We start from the raw sequence: 16,407 nt of genomic DNA, 5'->3' as shown, positions 1-16,407 counted from the left end.
CAGTATGAAAACAAGCTACTCTCAAATTTGTCCAGTTGAAATCAGCTCCAGCCTGGAAAATCCAGGATAAAGTCTCTCACCAACTGTCAAGTCGTGAACAATGTGGTGCGGGGGTCGCGACTCGACGCGGATCATTACTAAAACTAGCAGGAACCACAACAACCCACGGTATTGTGCATCCTGACGTCTCCCTTTCACACCAAAAAAGCTCCTCCATTACTAGCAACAACAGAACCAGTCACAAAATAATCCTTCATAAGATACAGATATGCCTCAGCCGTATCCTCCGGGTGCCCGATATCCTTCGTCAGCGATAGCTTCGTAGACTTCTCTATGGCACCCTCTCGCATCACCTCCGGCAAACGATCCATCAACTCCGTCAAGACAAACCCCGGAGAAACAGCATTGACTCGCACAGGTGACAGCGTCACGGCTAGACCTTTCATCAGACCCTCGACCGCACCAGCAACAACAGGCGGTAGCCAAAAGGTTGGCTTCTTGCTCTGCGTCCCGGAGGTCAAGGTAATTGAAGAAGTCTTGCTGATGTTCATGTATTTAGGGGCATACTTGGCCACTGCCATAGCACCGAAGAAGCGAACTGTCAGGAACGCCTCGACGTCATCGAATGATGCTTCAGCTAAGGGCACGAGTGGGGGCACATTTCCGGCTGTGAAGACAACGTGATCAATCGGTGCAGATTCAGCGCTAAATTTTAGGAGGCGCTCAACGATTGTCTCGAGATTCATTCTGATGGAGAGGTCTGCAACTTGGCTGCGGATCGCTGATGCGTTTTCTGGTTTGCTAGCTCGCAGGCGGTCGACGGCCCTGGACACTTTCTCTTCAGAAGAAGAGCTGATGGTTAGGTTTGCACCATCTGCCAGTGCCTGTTTGGCAACGGCGAAGCCAATGCCTGAGGTTCCCCCGATCAACAGTATGTTTTTGTTTGCGAGTTTGCTAACAGTGGCCATGGTTGTGGGTCTCGAGAATTGCCAAAGATTTCACAACTCAGGAAAGTGATGGGTACACATATGGTTATGTGAACCTCTCGGTGGCTCTCCCATTGAATTTATACCCTTGAACTTGACTATTAATTCTTACCTGGCTGACAAGGTTCGTCCGAAACTTCAGCCGGGTTTACTAAGCTATGTCATTTGGAGATGACAAATGCACAAAAGATGTTATTAATTGTCTTTGTGCTATAACTAACCAGATTACTATTGAATAATGAGGTTACGGCAAGTCCCGCAACTGACATACTAAAATACCATCGTCAATCAACTCTTAGCAGAATGTTAAAACAACTCACCACTAACCGCTTTTGGCTATCTAGACCTCCAAGGGGCTTCTACATCGTGATACGCTCGGAATATCAACATACCTGTTTCAATATCATTACCGTAACCTATCATAATAATTACTCTGGGTTTATGCCTCGTGAATGCTTGCTTTATCCTACACAAGCACCTAAGTATTTCGTCTTTACCTCTCTCGACTTCCCAACGGAACCTACCCCCATACGAGGAGTTTATCCATAATGTCGCTACCTCTCACCATCCTCGATCTTCCCAACGAGGTTCTAAACCTTATTGCTCAGCATCTTGATGCTTTCAGTATTGTGCGGGACATACTTCTTCGGGGCATTTAGCATCCCGCTCTTGTTCACCGCGGTGGCAGTCTTTGTGTCCTCACCATATCTCACTCGTCTCTTATATCGTGGGAAGTTCTGTAAGTCTACTTCAGTCAATATCCATCTTGTTCCACTCTAAACTAACCGATGTTCAACCAGGGGGCTCCCAAGCTTGGCTCTTTGGGATTGAAGGCTACGCAGACATCAAAACCATTGAGTCTCAAATCTTTGGCGCACGACTAAATTGCTTGCGCTGGAGCCCATATGGCTCTTCTCCGTCTCGTCACGATCCAGATGGGCCTGGTGAAGAGGGATGAACCCGAAACAAGACCCAGTAATTCGGGAGAAAATAGAACGAGCCGAGAAAAACAAGAACTCTGGCGAGTTAAGAGTAGTCACGCTGGTGGATACCAACCCTATGACAGTCACTTTGTTCGAGGCAGTACGGCCACCGACTGTGCTTCTTCTTTGCGCAGCGGAGGGGGCATGCAACGGGCCATTGCTTGTTCGTATGAATGGATTACGGGTACATGTCGTCGGGACATGATCCTAAACGCCTGTTCTGGAGAAGATGTCTTGAGTTCCTAGGGTCTAATTGGGGGTCATTGGGAAGTAAGGGACCTACATCGAATCATTGGCGTTATACTTACCTTAATTTCACTTCTATTCTGTCATTTCCCCCAATTTTCAGTACCCGCCACCTTTCTCAGGTGTCGGGCCACATCAGTAGGCCTCACAATCTTAGACTTTAAAACAGTCTTACTTGATATCGTAGATCGTCGTGACTCATCAGAGTCATCGCATTCCAATGAGTAATGACTGATTACCCAACAGAGAGTGTGTCGGCACTGCCCGCCACATACCACGCAAGGTCTTTGGTAGCGGCTAACCGCTTCGGGAGCCCGACCACAGGGTTTCACGCAAGACACGAAGAGTCGTGGATTGGAGCTTGGCAATGACTTTTAGCATGAGAGAACTCACAAGTGGCAAGAGGGTTACAGAGAGATTGAAATCTTTTATAACCAAGGCTTTCCACTTTGGCGTGATATTAAGTTCGCATGAACACGCATCAGCCGCAGCACTTTCAATACATCCACAGGAACTCGATCTGTGAACAATAGCCCATCTTGACCAGATTCACCATGACATCTGCACCAACAATCCTTGCAACATGCAAGCAAACTCGGTTCCATCTGCTAGATGATAACCCCTCGTCCGAGGTAAACCCATCAAGCTCGGCTTAGAGATCGTGACTTACACCAAAAAAGATAGACGTGGAGGGACTCGGGATTGTGGTCACTTCATCCACACCCGCAACAGAAGACCCCTCCAAGCCAAAGATCAAAGGGAAATCCAAGGCTAAGGCAGCTGGCCAAGAGCTTATTTCCGATGGCCATCTCCGGCTCAAGGGAGGTGTTCATTATGGACTACTTGGACGGAATGGAACCGGAAAATCAAGTAAGGCACAGCTGCTTATCTAGGTTAATGCCAAAGATATAACGGATTCTTAGTTGACATTTGCTTTAGCACTGTTGAGAGCAATGGCTGAAAAGCTCATTCCCGGGATTCCCCACGCGACTCGCATTGCAATCTTGCAGCAGACGGACGACCAAGACGAGTCAGGCAGCACATACGGACTGAAACTAGAGAAGTCGGTTTTGGAGTCTGTACTCGGAAGTGATGAAGCCAGAAATGAGGCCGCTCGGTTGGCAGACTGTAAGCGTCCTCTCGGAATGGGTTTGATGGCAGCTATTGATTTTGTAATAGTCCTTTCTAAGAGCTTCGAGACCGAAGACCCATTGAAGCCGGTACAGGCCATTCGCAAGATCCGACATGAACAGGCAGAGCAGAAACTTTTTCTTGCTCATAAAAATGCTCACTTGAAGAGTGGTGCAAGGGGTCTACAGGCGAGGAAAGACCTAAAGGCCGCCGAATCAAAACTTGATTCCGCACAAGAGTTGTAAGTAAATCGTATGGGTCATCTATCATATTACACCCGTCTTATTCTCGCAGACTTGCCCAGGAACTCGATGCTATCGATGCCGAGACAGTCACAGTAGATACACAGGCAGCCGTTGAAATGCTCCAAACTTTGCAATCACAACTTGAAGAGGCGAGTACTGCAAACCAACTTGATCTGTTCGATGTGAACTAATATCAATCAGATGAAACTGGCCGACATGGAGAAGGAAGCACGCCGAATCCTTCTAGGACTGGGATTCAAAGAAGAAACACTGGGAAAGAAGGTTTCCACCTTATCAGGAGGATGGCGAATGCGTTGCATGCTTGCCTCCGTCCTGATTCAAAAACCTGACATCATGATCCTTGATGAACCGACCAACTTCCTTGACCTCCTCGGAGTAGTCTGGCTCGAGAACTACCTTCAACGTCTAAGCGAAAACTCGCAAACGACGATCCTCCTCGTCTCCCACGACCGAGACTTCATCAACGCCGTCTGTGAAGAGATCGTGATCCTACGAGATCAAAAATTGAACTATTTCCGCGGGAACCTCGCCGCTTATGAAGAAGACTTTGAGGCACAGAAACTATACCTGGGACGCATGAAGGAGGCACAAGAACGACAGAAAGCTCACATGGAAGCCAGTATCCGCGAAAATATGAAGATAGGCAAGAAGACCAATGACGAGAACAAACTCCGACAAGCCAAGTCGCGACAGAAGAAAGTTGATGATCGAATGGGCCTTCAGGTTAGTGCTAGAGGAGGTCGATTTAAATTGAACCGGGACCTTGTTGGGTGGCATGAACATAACAGGGCAGAGATTGAAGTACCGACGGATGAGCGAGGCGCGACTATGAGTCTGCCTGATGCGACTGAGTTGCGGTTCCCTGGGCCACTGGTCTCTTTGGAGGGGATTACATTCAGATACAAGAGTGACCGCGTCATTCTTGACGATATTAATTTGGTTGTTCATATTGGTGATCGTGTTGGAATAATGGGTCTGAATGGATCGGGTAAGACCACGCTGATTCGTGTGTTGACTGGGCAACTTGCTCCATCCAAAGGCAAAGTGACGACCCATTCCCGTCTGAAAGTAGGTTATTACGGCCAGCACTCTGTGGAGGAACTTCAGGAACGTGGTCGGAGCCAGCCCAGTCTCACTGCACTTGGATTATTGATGGCGGAAATTGGTGACGCGCTGAATGAGGGAGCCGTAAGAGGGCTCCTCTCGTCAATGGGTCTGCAGGGTCGCACTGCGTCCGATGTACCTGTGGCCAAATTGTCCGGTGGACAGCTAGTAAGTCTACTCATTTCCTGCTTCGACATCTACAGGAACATACTAATTCATGCATAGGTTCGTCTTGCTCTAGCTCGGATTATATGGAGCGCACCTCAGCTTCTCATTCTCGATGAGATTACCACTCATCTAGATTTCCATACCGTCACAGCACTCGCCACGGCTCTCTCATCCTTTAATGGAGCCATCCTTCTCGTATCCCACGACCGGTTTTTGATTAGATCTGTCATTGAAGGAAAGAGGGATACTGATCATAAACTAGCTGATGAATTTGAGGGGTTAGAAGAGGAAGAAACCGAAGATAACACCACTAGACGCCGGTCCGTGTATGTGGTTAAGACAGGCAAGTTGAACGAGCAAACAAGCGGAGTGGAACAATTCGAGCGGAGTCTGGTCAAGCGAGTGCAAAAAATGCTCGCAACTTAAGCCATAGGGATAATTAATGGCCAATAGTTGTTTAGCTCCATAGATAGTGGCTGATGTGTTAATGGGCCAGCCCTACGCCACGCGACGCGAGGATCATCGCGACCTGCAGCAATAATTCCAGCTTCACCGGATATTATACGCTGTGTTTTATCCCTTTTATGCATGTGCCAATATTTAGTGATATCTTTCAATTGACATTCATTCTGTTAGCTCTAAGTATATCATTATCTCCCATATTCACATCAAAGGGGTCCCTCGCGAAACGGGACAACGGGGCAAAGAGTGGGGCGCCATTCATCCAGGGTAAAAAAAAAAAACTCGTATACCCCATGAAGCCCACAATATACACACTAAACCGTTTACTTCCAAGGTTGTCGGATCTCACGTACACAAATTAATGAACGTGTCTTGCACGCCTAATGACTCTACTCCAAAGAACCCGTAGTGGTTGAGCGCTGGTTCAATATCATCGCAAACCAGACGCACACCGACAATTGCAATTGCCTCCACGAGGCCAGATTTGCTCTTGCAATTGGTCTTACTATCTTGCATATTTAATTCTTATCGTGCAGCTGAGATGAGAATCTGGTCCAGATTGAGCCGTATGTTTTTCTGTTGCTATCTAACTTTCCTAGCTAACTTATATCCGCAGCGCTGTGGCTACGACCCTTAGGCCGAGCTATGACCGCGATTCTACCACCAGCTAACTTTTTAACACTTCATTATGTCTATTTTATTGTGACATGTCTAATCAGCAGTGTCGTATTTTGTTTGGCCGCGACACCATGGAAAAGCGTCTCTTATGTCGATGCGATCTTTTTGTGTGTCAGTGCGATGACTGGTGCTGGATTGAACACGGTATTGTCCATCTCCAAAATAACAAACGATGTTGCAAACTCTCTGATCAAATTTTCCAGGTTGACCTATCGACTCTAAATACTTTCCAGCAAGTGATTCTGTTCATATTGCTCATTATGGGCTCAGTGATTTTCATCTCCATTCCCGTATTGGTGGTGCGCAAACGAGCATTCGAGGCAAAACTGCAAGTCGTCTCAGACGAGCGTGAAGCGTCAAGACAGGCTTCTATATTTGAATTACGGAATACTACAGCTTGCGCCGACTCATCGGGTCATGAGCTTGAGGCTCAGTGCAAGCCCCGGTCACACACTGTCACCGTTCACAAGTCTCATGGAATGAGCTCCAATGACGATCAGATTCCCTGGTGTGATGATGATCAAATCACAGTCGCGGACACCCATCATCATCATCACCACCACCATCGGGTCTTCCCCATGGTCGGCGTTGGCGCCAGACCGGATCTGCAAAACCACCCTCGTGACGCCGTACCTCTACCTGTCTTCACCGTCGAGCCACCAAAATCAAAATTTGAGAATGCGATTCGAGACGCACAGAAGTACTTCTGGTCCAAAGCACCAGTATCCCGCAACTCTCAATTCCACGGCCTGACATCAGCCGAACGCGAAAAGCTAGGCGGAGTCGAGTACAAAGCCGTTCACTTTCTATCAGTCATCGTCTCACTGTACCTAATTGTATTCCTTGGTCTTGGGATAGTCGGCATGGGCACCTGGCTACAGGTGAATCATCCAGAAATTGCTGGCGATAATGGACTCTCTCCATTCTGGACAGGCGCCTTCTTTGCCGTTTCGGCATTTGTGAATAGCGGCATGGCTCTTTTAGACAAGAACATGACCGCTTTGCAATTAAAGTATGTATATGTCGTCCGAAATACGCCTACAGAACTTGGCTTTGCTAACACCTTTCAGTGCCTATCCGCTACTCACTATGGCCCTGCTTGTTCTTGCTGGGAACACCCTCTTTCCCTGTTTTTTGCGGTTCATTATTTGGACCATGAGGGCCCTAGTACCAGATCAACCGAAATGGAGATCATGGCGAATGACTTTAACTTTTATTTTGGATCATCCGCGGAGGGTGTATACAAACCTTTTCCCAGCTCGACATACCTGGTATCTGCTTGGGACAATTATTGTTCTCAATGCGATCGACTGGGCAGGCTTCGAAATACTATCCATCGGAAATAAGGAGATACAGGCTCTACCATCTGAATATCGGGTGCTGGATGGGCTTTTTCAGGCTGTTGGTCTGTATATCCACTCATGAATATTATAAAACGAAGCTGATAGTCCATAGCCGTTCGTTCCGGAGGATTCTATGTTGTGACGATATCCGATTTGCACCAGGGTCTGCTTGTTCTTTACGGTAAGTCGCTCGATGCTTCAGATCATTCGGATTGCTAAGTTATCTTAATCTAGTTCTGATGATGGTAAGTTCTATGACTCCGTCATACCAACGATGTCCAAGGATTCCAGAGTTAACAGATAACAGTACGTCTCCGCATTTCCAGTGCTGGTCACAATGCGGTATGTCTAAACCCTTACGCCTACCTTATGGGAACGTACCTAACTCTCAAACTAGCAACACGAACGTCTACGAGGAACGCTCCCTCGGCATCTACGCCAACGACGAATCCGAGTCCCCCGCAAACACTAGCCGTAGCAATGTGCTCGTTGACTTAATCCGACACCACCTTGGTCGCCCTGGTGCCTCAGAGACATCCCGCGGCTATTTCGTCCATCAACAACTCCGATCCCAACTTAGTCACGACCTATGGTGGATCGCGCTAGCCGTCCTTTTCATCGCAATCGCAGAGGCAGACCACTTCACTGCACAGCCTATCGCTTTTGCGACCTTTAATGTCATCTTTGAGGTCGTATCCGCCTACGGCTGTGTCGGTGTCAGTGTTGGCTACCCGGGCAAAAATTACTCGTTCTGCGGGGCGTGGCATCCTGTTAGTAAGATGATTCTTGCTGCCGTTGCGTTGAGAGGGAGACATCGAGGACTCCCGGTTGCTATTGACAAGGCGATCATGTTGCCTAGTGAGTCATTAGCTTGGGCCGAGGAAGAAGATGCTGCTCTGCGGAGGGAGAGAGTAAGGGCATGGTGATAGGGTAGAATCTAAAACATTTATAGAAATATGCTCAACATGTTTGAACCTCAAGCTTTCGGTATCCTTCCCTTTGATTGACCTCAGCCTTAAATTATATTATAGTCCTTGAGAGTGCGTCTGCCTATGATCATACTGACATGCGTCGACGCCATCCTTCGAAGTTCCTGATATAAGATACATCTAGATATAGGACGCACGACAACTATAATATAGCAAGCTTTCTCTCACTTACAAATCCTTCACTCACTCACTCACTCACTCACTTGCTCACTTGCTCACTTGCTCACTTGCTCACTTGCTCACTTGCTCTCTCTCCTCATATTTGAAAATTCGTGAGCATATACGACTTCAGATCTTCATCCCAAACTCACTCCGGTGCCCGTGGACCTATCATCATGGCTACCATCACCAAAGCCATCAATCAATGAAGATATTACGCAAAGAGCTAGAGGGAAATTGACAGCCCTAATCAGACAGCTTATTTGATTGGTAATCAGACGCAGAGCTCAAAACTGTCAATAAATAGGTTCTGCTTCTTACCAATCCTTTGTGATATCACCCTAGACGCTTGTCACAACATTAGCCTTTTGTCCATCTTTACTAAATTTTCCAAGCACACTTCTTATCAACCACGAGACCCTGGTTGGCATCACAGATAAGACACGAATAATAAGCCCATGGATGCCAAACGCAGGCTCTGGGGTATTTTTTGGTGTTATTGATACTATCTGGTCTTTTTATAGGACTGCTCGCTTGAATCATGCAGCAAAGAAAACAACATGGACTTAAAGTAGCTTGGATTGTAAGTATTCGTGAAAACATAAAACGCCAGATTCTTTTGATGCGGAATATCCCGGTAATAGTAGATCAACATGAAAGATATACAGTATGGAAATAATAGGATATCTACTCCTCCTCAAGCTCAATTTCGTCTTCATCTTCATCCTCTTCCTCCTCTTCAATCTCGTCCTCACTCTCCATCTCCTCCTCATCCTCGTCTTCACTGCCCTCATCACTGCCAGCATCACCCATGAAGTCATCACCGTCGCCTGAATTCTTAGCTTCGGCGCGACGCTTCTCCTCTTCGATACGACCCTCCTCGAGAATAGCGGCACGCTCTTCTCTCAGCTTGCGCTGGGTCTTCACGAAAGCACCCAGGGGTGTGGTCTCCCAGTCAACATCCTTGAGGAAGTTCTCGACCTCAGTGCGGTTGCGAGGGGTGAAAGAGACGTTCAAGCGACGGTCTTCGATCCAGCGGGCATTAGCCTCGACCTTCTGGACGAGCAGAAGAATCATCTGGTTGACCTTGGCGTTCTTGTTGCCGCCATTGCGGGCAGAGACCTGCTTCAGCCAGCGCTTAAGGGAGACAACGACCGGGACGGAAAGTTCGGGGAAGGCAATGTGCTTGGACCAGAGAACGAAGAACTCGGACAGGAGCTCAGCAACCTGCTCACCGACACCATCCTGGTAGATACGGGATCGAAGGTAGGATTTGGGAGCACGGATGGCAGTGTTGAAGTCGAGAGGCTTAAGAGTGCTGGATCTTGGGGACTTGCGCATCTCGGCTGAGGTAAGCACCTCGAGCAGGGCAGAGGCGAGCGGGATGTAAGTTCCTGTGGCGCGGGAAATACGGAGCAGCGCGCGGGCCATCTGGAAGCGGAGGGGGAAGTACTGCGCAGTCGGGATCAGGCGCATAGCACCCAAGGTGATCTGAACAACGGGGTAAATAAGCGGCCGCAGAGCCGACGGCTTGCCAGCCTGGGCCTCGACGAGCCCATCGCAGTGTTGTGAGAGCACACGGGACCAGAAGTCGAGTGAGTGCACATATTGCCAGTTGTAAATGGTTTTGTAAGACTCCTTGGAGGTGTGACGGGTGCTGTTGCGAAGGTGCATGGCCAATTGACGAATGAAGGTGAAACCAGTGGTGTATGAAATGTTCTGGTCAATACCCCAGATCTCGGCGGCCGAGTTCTTCATCAGGTTCACGCCAGCAAGAGTGTGAACAGTGGTGTTGCGGCTTCCCTTGACCACACCCTCGTAGGTGGTCTTGAGCACGGTCTCCTTGATACCGGCGTCACCCATAACCATAAGACGGCGCAGCAAGAGGAATGCAGTGATACGGGTAGCATCGGCAGTAGAAACATCGGCCCAAATACCGACGATAGTCTTGATAAGAGTCTTCAGGACCTTACGGAACTGGAGAAGGTAGGGGAGCATGGGCTCCATGGAAGAGATGGTCATCTTAAGAGTTTGAGCATCTGTCAGATTCATCAGAAGCTGGTGAACGGAGGAAGTGTAGGATTTGATCAGAGGCGTAAGGGTCTTGAACTTCTTCGAATCGAGGGAAACCCTGACCTTGCCACCAGCGGTCTCCTTGACGGGGAGATGGTGGGCAAGGGTCTTAGGAACGACATTCAGTGCCGTCACAAGCACCTGGTGGTAGACATTGGGGTCGGAGATGGTGTATCTCTGCTCGCCAGCCTCGGGATCGTTGACAGTCGCTGCGGCGCGGAATGCTAGAACGGTCTGGCGCATGGCGCGGACCGAGTTTTGCTCCTCCATTAATTTCTGCCACTTCTTCACCATAGGAATGGTCAAGGTGTTGTCAACGGTCTTCTCTTCCTGCTCGGCATCATCTTGCTTCTTAGACTTCTTCTTCTTCTTCGCTGGACCCTCCTCCTCGGCGGCCTCGCTCTCGCTCAGTTCGTCGATCTCGTCCATATCCCCTTGGTTACCAAAATCAAGTAGCTCTGCATCGTTCTCCTTCAAGTACTTGTAAAACTCGGGGTCCTTCTCCTTTAATGACTCAAGCTGATCCATGTGCTCGTCAAACCCATCGGCATCTTCGTCATCACTGGCCGCAGAGCCAGCCTCGGAACCGGAGGCCCCCTCATCCTGCGCCTTGTCTGTTGAGCGCTTGCGCTTGCCAATTTTGGGGGTAACGTCCTTCTTGGACTTCTTCTTGTCGGTCTTGGGGTCGGCAATATCGAATCCACCCGCAAAGAAGTCATCCACATTCATCTCAGCGAAGGCATCTTGCTTCTTCACCTGCTCGGGGTCCGGAACGTTGGCTTCTTCTTCGGCTTCGCGGCGGCTGGCGCTCTTTTCCTTGCGCTTGTCTTTCAGGACATGGCGTTGCTTGATCTTGGCAAATTCCTTTCGGCGTTCAAGAGTCTCCTTGAGATGTTTCGTGTTGAACTTTTTCGTCGATTTCTTTCCGCCGACAGCCATGGTGGGCGATTTGTTCTGCGGTTTATAGCTTGTAGAGCAGGTAGATCCAGCGCTGAGAGAAAAAAAAATTTGGCTCGGGGAAAATCAGCGGTTCCGCCTTCGCGACCGCCTTTGGCAGCTGCCGATAAGCAAGCTATCGTCTAGACCTGGACGGACATCGACAATTGTCTATTTCTTTCTCATTTTCTTCTGGGATTTTGAAAATGTATTCCCAGCGTCCTTTATCCTATGCGCCAACGCCCTACAGTTATACACCAGATCCCGCCCGGTCGGCCTCAATCAATCTCGATGAGGTATGGCCCACTCCACCAAACGCGGGGTGCACTCGAACTAATCATTCTCAAGGAGGTGAAATTGGTTTCTAGTTCAGGAGAGCGTGACCTCTACGAATCTCTCGCTGAGATCTACAGTATTATCGTTACCCTTGACGGTCTCGAAAAAGCGTACATCAAAGATGTAGTCACCGAGGCAGAGTACACCGAGACTTGCACCCGACTCTTGAAACAATACAAGTCCAGCCTAGGCGATGAGACCGTTGCTCGAGAATTCGTTGATTTGGAATCGTTTAAGCGAACCTGGGGTGTAAGGACGTTTTCCAGCGAATTTGTACTTTCGGTTTCCCTAACTGGATCAACAGCTGGAATGCCCCCGAGCTACCGAACGACTACGAATCGGCCTCCCCGCGACTGTCGAACAAGCTTCACACAATGCACCCAACTCCGGCAGTGGGGCACAAGGAGGATCAGGTGGCGGCGCATCGGGTAGTCTGATCCTGACTGCGACGGAAAACTTCATCACATTCCTCGATGCATTGAAGTTGAACATGGTCTCGAAGGATGCGCTACACCCGCTGCTCTCAGAAGTCATTCAATCGGTAAACAAGGTGGCAGATGGAGAATTTGAGAATCGGGGCAAGATCATCCAGTGGTTGATTGCCCTGAATCAGATGCGGGCGACGGAGGAATTAAGTGAGGACCAGGCACGGGAGCTAGCCTTCGATATTGAACAGGCGTATCAGGGCTTCAAGGCGACATTGAATTAAAGCATCAAACAAGGCGTTATGGTTGAGATGATTATACGACTGACGATAGATACGATACCACTTTGATATGTTTTGGGGAACATATGTTGCATTATTGCTTAGTTGGCCTTGAGCCACCCTAGCACACGTGGAATGTTTATCCTGACCTATTGGGAATGACTCCAAGCTTCTTGAAGGCAAATTACCCTACAGTTCAGCATTTGGTTCACATTTCAAGAATTCAAAGCTTTCAAACATCAGAACGCAAGACAACTGCATATTCCCACCTGTACTGGTCAGGTGTTCTGCCAGTATAACCAGGCACACATATTAGACTATCACGTGGATCCGATGACGTCGGTGTCGCAACGAATCTAGAATAACTCAACACCGTTGACGTTTCCTGGTTCTAGATTTATCCAGAAAAAGCATTTCCCCCATGTGTGAAACTCACGTATTTACTCAAACTTCCATCATTTCAGCCGGGTGAGATGCATAGTCCACCAAGGCAAATGAATAACAAAGCGCCATAAAGCCACCAACATCGAAGATACCACCGGCGACTCCCCACATCACGAAACCAAAACCAGGCTTAATAACCCTATAAAAGGTGTCAGAGACAGTCAGCCAGATACAACATGATCGGGTTACTAGCCCTGACATCCATCCCGACGGTGACGGGCGTGGCATTCGGAGTCAGCGAGCAGCGCAAGGCGAACCAGCGCAGAGAAGATGCGCGGAGAATGTGCAAGTTTAACATCGACGCCGTCTGTTATGGCGATACAGACGATGATCGGGATGTAAATGGGCGGAGGCTAGTTGTTCGGAATGACAAGGTTCGTCTAGACATCATAATGTCCCCAGTCAGTACAGTCACTAAATAGATACAGGTTTACCTTGATGATCCCAACCCCCGCAACCGCGCCATCCCCGCATTCACCTCCCTAGCATTCTACATCGAATACCCCGAGTTAGAAGAGACCAAACATCTAGATCGGGGACTCGGGTTACCGACCTACGTATCGGCGGACCCACCACTTCTCAACTGGATATACGCGGACGTCGACACACACGAGTTGAAGTATGGGAACCGGTCACAGAGCGTGGAGCATGTTGTCGGGCCATGGAATTGGACCGAGGACGAGACGACAATTATACTGGAGAATAATGCTGCGTTTGTAGCGGTTGAAGAAGAGGAGGGGATATGGGCGCTTTACTTTGACCGAGATGAGGATGAGTTGGCATCTGTTTTGGAGGAGCAGGGGATGTTGGACTGTGCTTTTGTGCCTGTCAACCTTGTCAGACGACCTGCGGAGGATCCCCCTGCTCCACCACAGCCACAGCCACAACCACAAAAGCAACAACAGCAGCAACAACAGCAGCAACAACAGCAGCAACAACAACAGCAGCAGCAACAACAGCAGCAGCAACAACAACAACAACAGCAGCAACAACAACAACAACAGCAGCAACAGGGGCAGGGGCAGGGCTCTGGGAATGGGGAGCAGAAGGAATAAATTCCAATGCTACATGATGGATGATAGTCATGAATGAAAGCTTGATGATTATTTTAGGCCTTTGATATACATATGACGAGAAGAATGAGATACTTAACCCTCCAGACCATTCCAGCTTCCATCGCTCATATTACCATCTTGCGGGGCTGCAGCCTTTCTGTTCCGACTGGCAGCAATAGCACCCTTCTTGCGGTTCTCCATACGTCGCTCAAAGCCGCTCTTAGTACTGATTCTGGAAGCGCGCGCAGCCTTGCTATCCTTGTCATCACCCTTGTCCTTGCCACCAATGTGCTTGGAGATCTGGCGCGCCTTAACACCATGCTTCTTGAGCTCCTGCTTATCCTTCTTGCTGAGGTCCGGCAAAGAATCCAAGAGCCATTTTTGGATTGACTTTCCGCCTCCTTCACCGCGGAGCTTCTCACTCACGTCGATAACATTGGCGATGTTCTTGACATAGGGAATGTCCTCCTTCGTGTAATAAGTCACGGCGATACCACCCTCGCGACCAGCGCGACCAGTCCGTCCAACACGGTGAACGTAGACAGCAGCGGAGTTGGGGATATCGTAGTTGACGACACCGTTGATGCCACGGAAGTCGACACCACGCGCGAGCAGATCAGTCGTAACGAGGATCCAAATCTCGCCCTTGCGGAAGTCGCGCATGATCTCGGATCGTTGGTTATCGGCAAGATCGGAGTGCAACACAGCGATACGCGATGAGCCACCGGCTTCGGCTGGGATATCATATCTCAATTCGGAGTGCAGAGCAATTGCTCGAGGGATGGTTTGGGTGAAGATGAGGAATGGGGGTCGAAGACGGACATCGCCGGGTGAGGCTGCGGCTGGGCGGAGAAGTTGTCGAAGTCCAAGGAGTTTACCTTGCTCTGTGGCTGCGTAGATGAGTCGGTGGTCGATGTTTGGGATTGCAGAGTCTTTCAATCCAACGACAAGGCGCACAAGAGGGTGAGGTGTGGCTGACTTCTGTTCAATGTTTTCCAGGCGTTCTTTGATTGTCGACCGAGTGAGGTCTTCGACGTTGGAGCCCATGGTGGCGGACCACAAGCTCACGCGCAAGTCTGGGTTCACGCACGAGCGCCAGATGTCAAGTGTCTGCTCTCGGAACAAAGGGTCCAACAGCACATCTGCTTCATCCAGCACCAAGCTTCGAACCAAGGGCAAATGTGCCAGGGGTTTTGTTTGGTTTGCGGACAAAGAGTTCACCAACATTAAGGGCGTAGTAACCAGGATATCGCTCTTAGTAACGGGTGCATTATTTTGAGCTTTCTTTGGTTTGTCGTCTTCTTCATCTTCATCCTCTGATCCAGCAGATTCCTCAGCCTCCTCTTCAAGGACGTTGGTCTCTTCATCGTCGCTTCGTTCAACAACTCGCATACCCTTTCTCATCAAAGTGATCTTCACACCAGTACCAGCCACGAGCTTGCGTCCCTCGTTGACAATCTGACTAGCAAGCTCTTTGGTAGGGGCTACAATCACGGACAAGATTCCGTGCTCCTCTGATTGCGAGTGGTGGTGTCGAACTATCTTGTTGATCACAGGAATCAAGAATGACAAGGACTTACCACTACCGGTAGGCGCCACAACCAGTAGATCGGGCTCCGAGGTTTCGGCAGTAGAGACCGAGGGATCGCCAAGCATAAGAGGCAAACTGCCCAACTGCACCTCCGTAGGCACAGTAAATCCCTGCCCGGCGACATTCTCCGCCAGCCGGCTCGAGATCTTGTATCTAGAGCGCAGCTCCTTGAAGGATACCAAAGGCTGCGGGTACATACGTCTAGCACGCTTCATCTCCTTTTTGCTGAGAGGAGCAGCCGGCTCTTCCTTCTTGGACTTCTTTTTCTTCTTAGATTCTTTCTTAGATTCCTTGACCGGCGCCTGGACTTGAATCTCATCCAGATCGCGAAGATCCGTAATTTTGATTTTGTGCGAGTTTAGAATAGTGCGACGTTGCACTTCATCCATAGTATCGTCATCATCCGATTCATCTTGATCAGATGGTAGATCCTCGCCCTTGGCCGGAGCCGAAGCCGAAGCCCCAGATGAAGGCGCGGCAGAGCGCTTGTTAGAATGGAAGAAATCCAAATCAGCAGTGTCTTCTTCGTGCTCCTCATCGGCTGCAGCATTTGCGCGCTTTCTCTTTTTTCCCTGTTCGGATTCAAGCTTTTCACCCTCAGCAGTCCTGAAGAGTTGCGGGTTCGCTGCTTTTCCAAATGAAGGGAGTCGGGCAGCTGGCTTTGCGGCAGGCGCAGTCGACTTGAATTTTGTCGACCGCGTCAATAATTTGAATGCATCCATACTGAAAGTCGTGGATACTTTTCTTGAGA

The 16,407-nt window shown here is 49.3% G+C and overlaps 9 protein-coding genes across 9 annotated transcripts; 6 read left to right on the top strand and 3 right to left on the bottom strand.

The window, feature by feature from the left end:
- Nucleotides 1-194: 194 nt before the first annotated feature.
- On the bottom strand, nt 195-968 carry N7503_012050 (uncharacterized protein; the record flags this gene model as incomplete). The annotated part of the gene is made up of 1 exon (XM_057071596.1): nt 195-968. One exon carries the CDS (start codon nt 966-968, stop codon nt 195-197), a length of 774 nt encoding a protein of 257 aa, XP_056918207.1.
- Nucleotides 969-1,534: 566 nt separating this feature from the next.
- On the top strand, nt 1,535-1,944 carry N7503_012049 (uncharacterized protein; the record flags this gene model as incomplete). The annotated part of the gene is made up of 2 exons (XM_057071595.1): nt 1,535-1,610; nt 1,787-1,944. The coding sequence occupies 2 exons, from the start codon at nt 1,535-1,537 to the stop codon at nt 1,942-1,944; spliced, it is 234 nt and encodes a 77-aa protein (XP_056918206.1).
- An 825-nt stretch (nt 1,945-2,769) lies between these two features.
- Nucleotides 2,770-3,782, top strand: N7503_012048 (uncharacterized protein; the record flags this gene model as incomplete). Its single annotated transcript, XM_057071594.1, has 5 exons — nt 2,770-2,847; nt 2,896-3,085; nt 3,155-3,343; nt 3,395-3,587; nt 3,641-3,782. 5 exons carry the CDS (start codon nt 2,770-2,772, stop codon nt 3,780-3,782), a joined length of 792 nt encoding a protein of 263 aa, XP_056918205.1.
- A 25-nt stretch (nt 3,783-3,807) lies between these two features.
- On the top strand, nt 3,808-5,310 carry N7503_012047 (ABC-F family ATP-binding cassette domain-containing protein; the record flags this gene model as incomplete). Its single annotated transcript, XM_057071593.1, has 2 exons — nt 3,808-4,884; nt 4,942-5,310. The coding sequence occupies 2 exons, from the start codon at nt 3,808-3,810 to the stop codon at nt 5,308-5,310; spliced, it is 1,446 nt and encodes a 481-aa protein (XP_056918204.1).
- Nucleotides 5,311-6,284: 974 nt separating this feature from the next.
- Nucleotides 6,285-8,293, top strand: N7503_012046 (uncharacterized protein; the record flags this gene model as incomplete). The annotated part of the gene is made up of 6 exons (XM_057071592.1): nt 6,285-7,036; nt 7,095-7,429; nt 7,480-7,548; nt 7,602-7,612; nt 7,675-7,709; nt 7,765-8,293. The coding sequence occupies 6 exons, from the start codon at nt 6,285-6,287 to the stop codon at nt 8,291-8,293; spliced, it is 1,731 nt and encodes a 576-aa protein (XP_056918203.1).
- A 909-nt stretch (nt 8,294-9,202) lies between these two features.
- N7503_012045 (mRNA-binding ribosome synthesis protein NOC2) lies at nt 9,203-11,527 on the bottom strand (the record flags this gene model as incomplete). The annotated part of the gene is made up of 1 exon (XM_057071591.1): nt 9,203-11,527. One exon carries the CDS (start codon nt 11,525-11,527, stop codon nt 9,203-9,205), a length of 2,325 nt encoding a protein of 774 aa, XP_056918202.1.
- Nucleotides 11,528-11,730: 203 nt separating this feature from the next.
- On the top strand, nt 11,731-12,569 carry N7503_012044 (ESCRT-I subunit protein VPS28; the record flags this gene model as incomplete). Its single annotated transcript, XM_057071590.1, has 3 exons — nt 11,731-11,820; nt 11,873-12,109; nt 12,165-12,569. The coding sequence occupies 3 exons, from the start codon at nt 11,731-11,733 to the stop codon at nt 12,567-12,569; spliced, it is 732 nt and encodes a 243-aa protein (XP_056918201.1).
- Nucleotides 12,570-13,186: 617 nt separating this feature from the next.
- On the top strand, nt 13,187-14,065 carry N7503_012043 (uncharacterized protein; the record flags this gene model as incomplete). The annotated part of the gene is made up of 2 exons (XM_057071589.1): nt 13,187-13,384; nt 13,439-14,065. The coding sequence occupies 2 exons, from the start codon at nt 13,187-13,189 to the stop codon at nt 14,063-14,065; spliced, it is 825 nt and encodes a 274-aa protein (XP_056918200.1).
- Nucleotides 14,066-14,158: 93 nt separating this feature from the next.
- Nucleotides 14,159-16,378, bottom strand: rok1 (RNA-dependent ATPase ROK1; the record flags this gene model as incomplete). The annotated part of the gene is made up of 1 exon (XM_057071588.1): nt 14,159-16,378. One exon carries the CDS (start codon nt 16,376-16,378, stop codon nt 14,159-14,161), a length of 2,220 nt encoding a protein of 739 aa, XP_056918199.1.
- Between the last annotated feature and the right edge of the window lie 29 nt (nt 16,379-16,407).

This window comes from Penicillium pulvis (assembly GCF_028828015.1).
Source record: "Penicillium pulvis strain IBT 33274 chromosome Unknown scaffold_8_segment0_segment0, whole genome shotgun sequence".
Lineage (NCBI taxonomy): Eukaryota > Fungi > Ascomycota > Eurotiomycetes > Eurotiales > Aspergillaceae > Penicillium > Penicillium pulvis.
The sequence above is the reverse complement of the archived record's forward strand: the minus strand, read 5'-3'. Positions and strand labels throughout refer to the sequence as shown.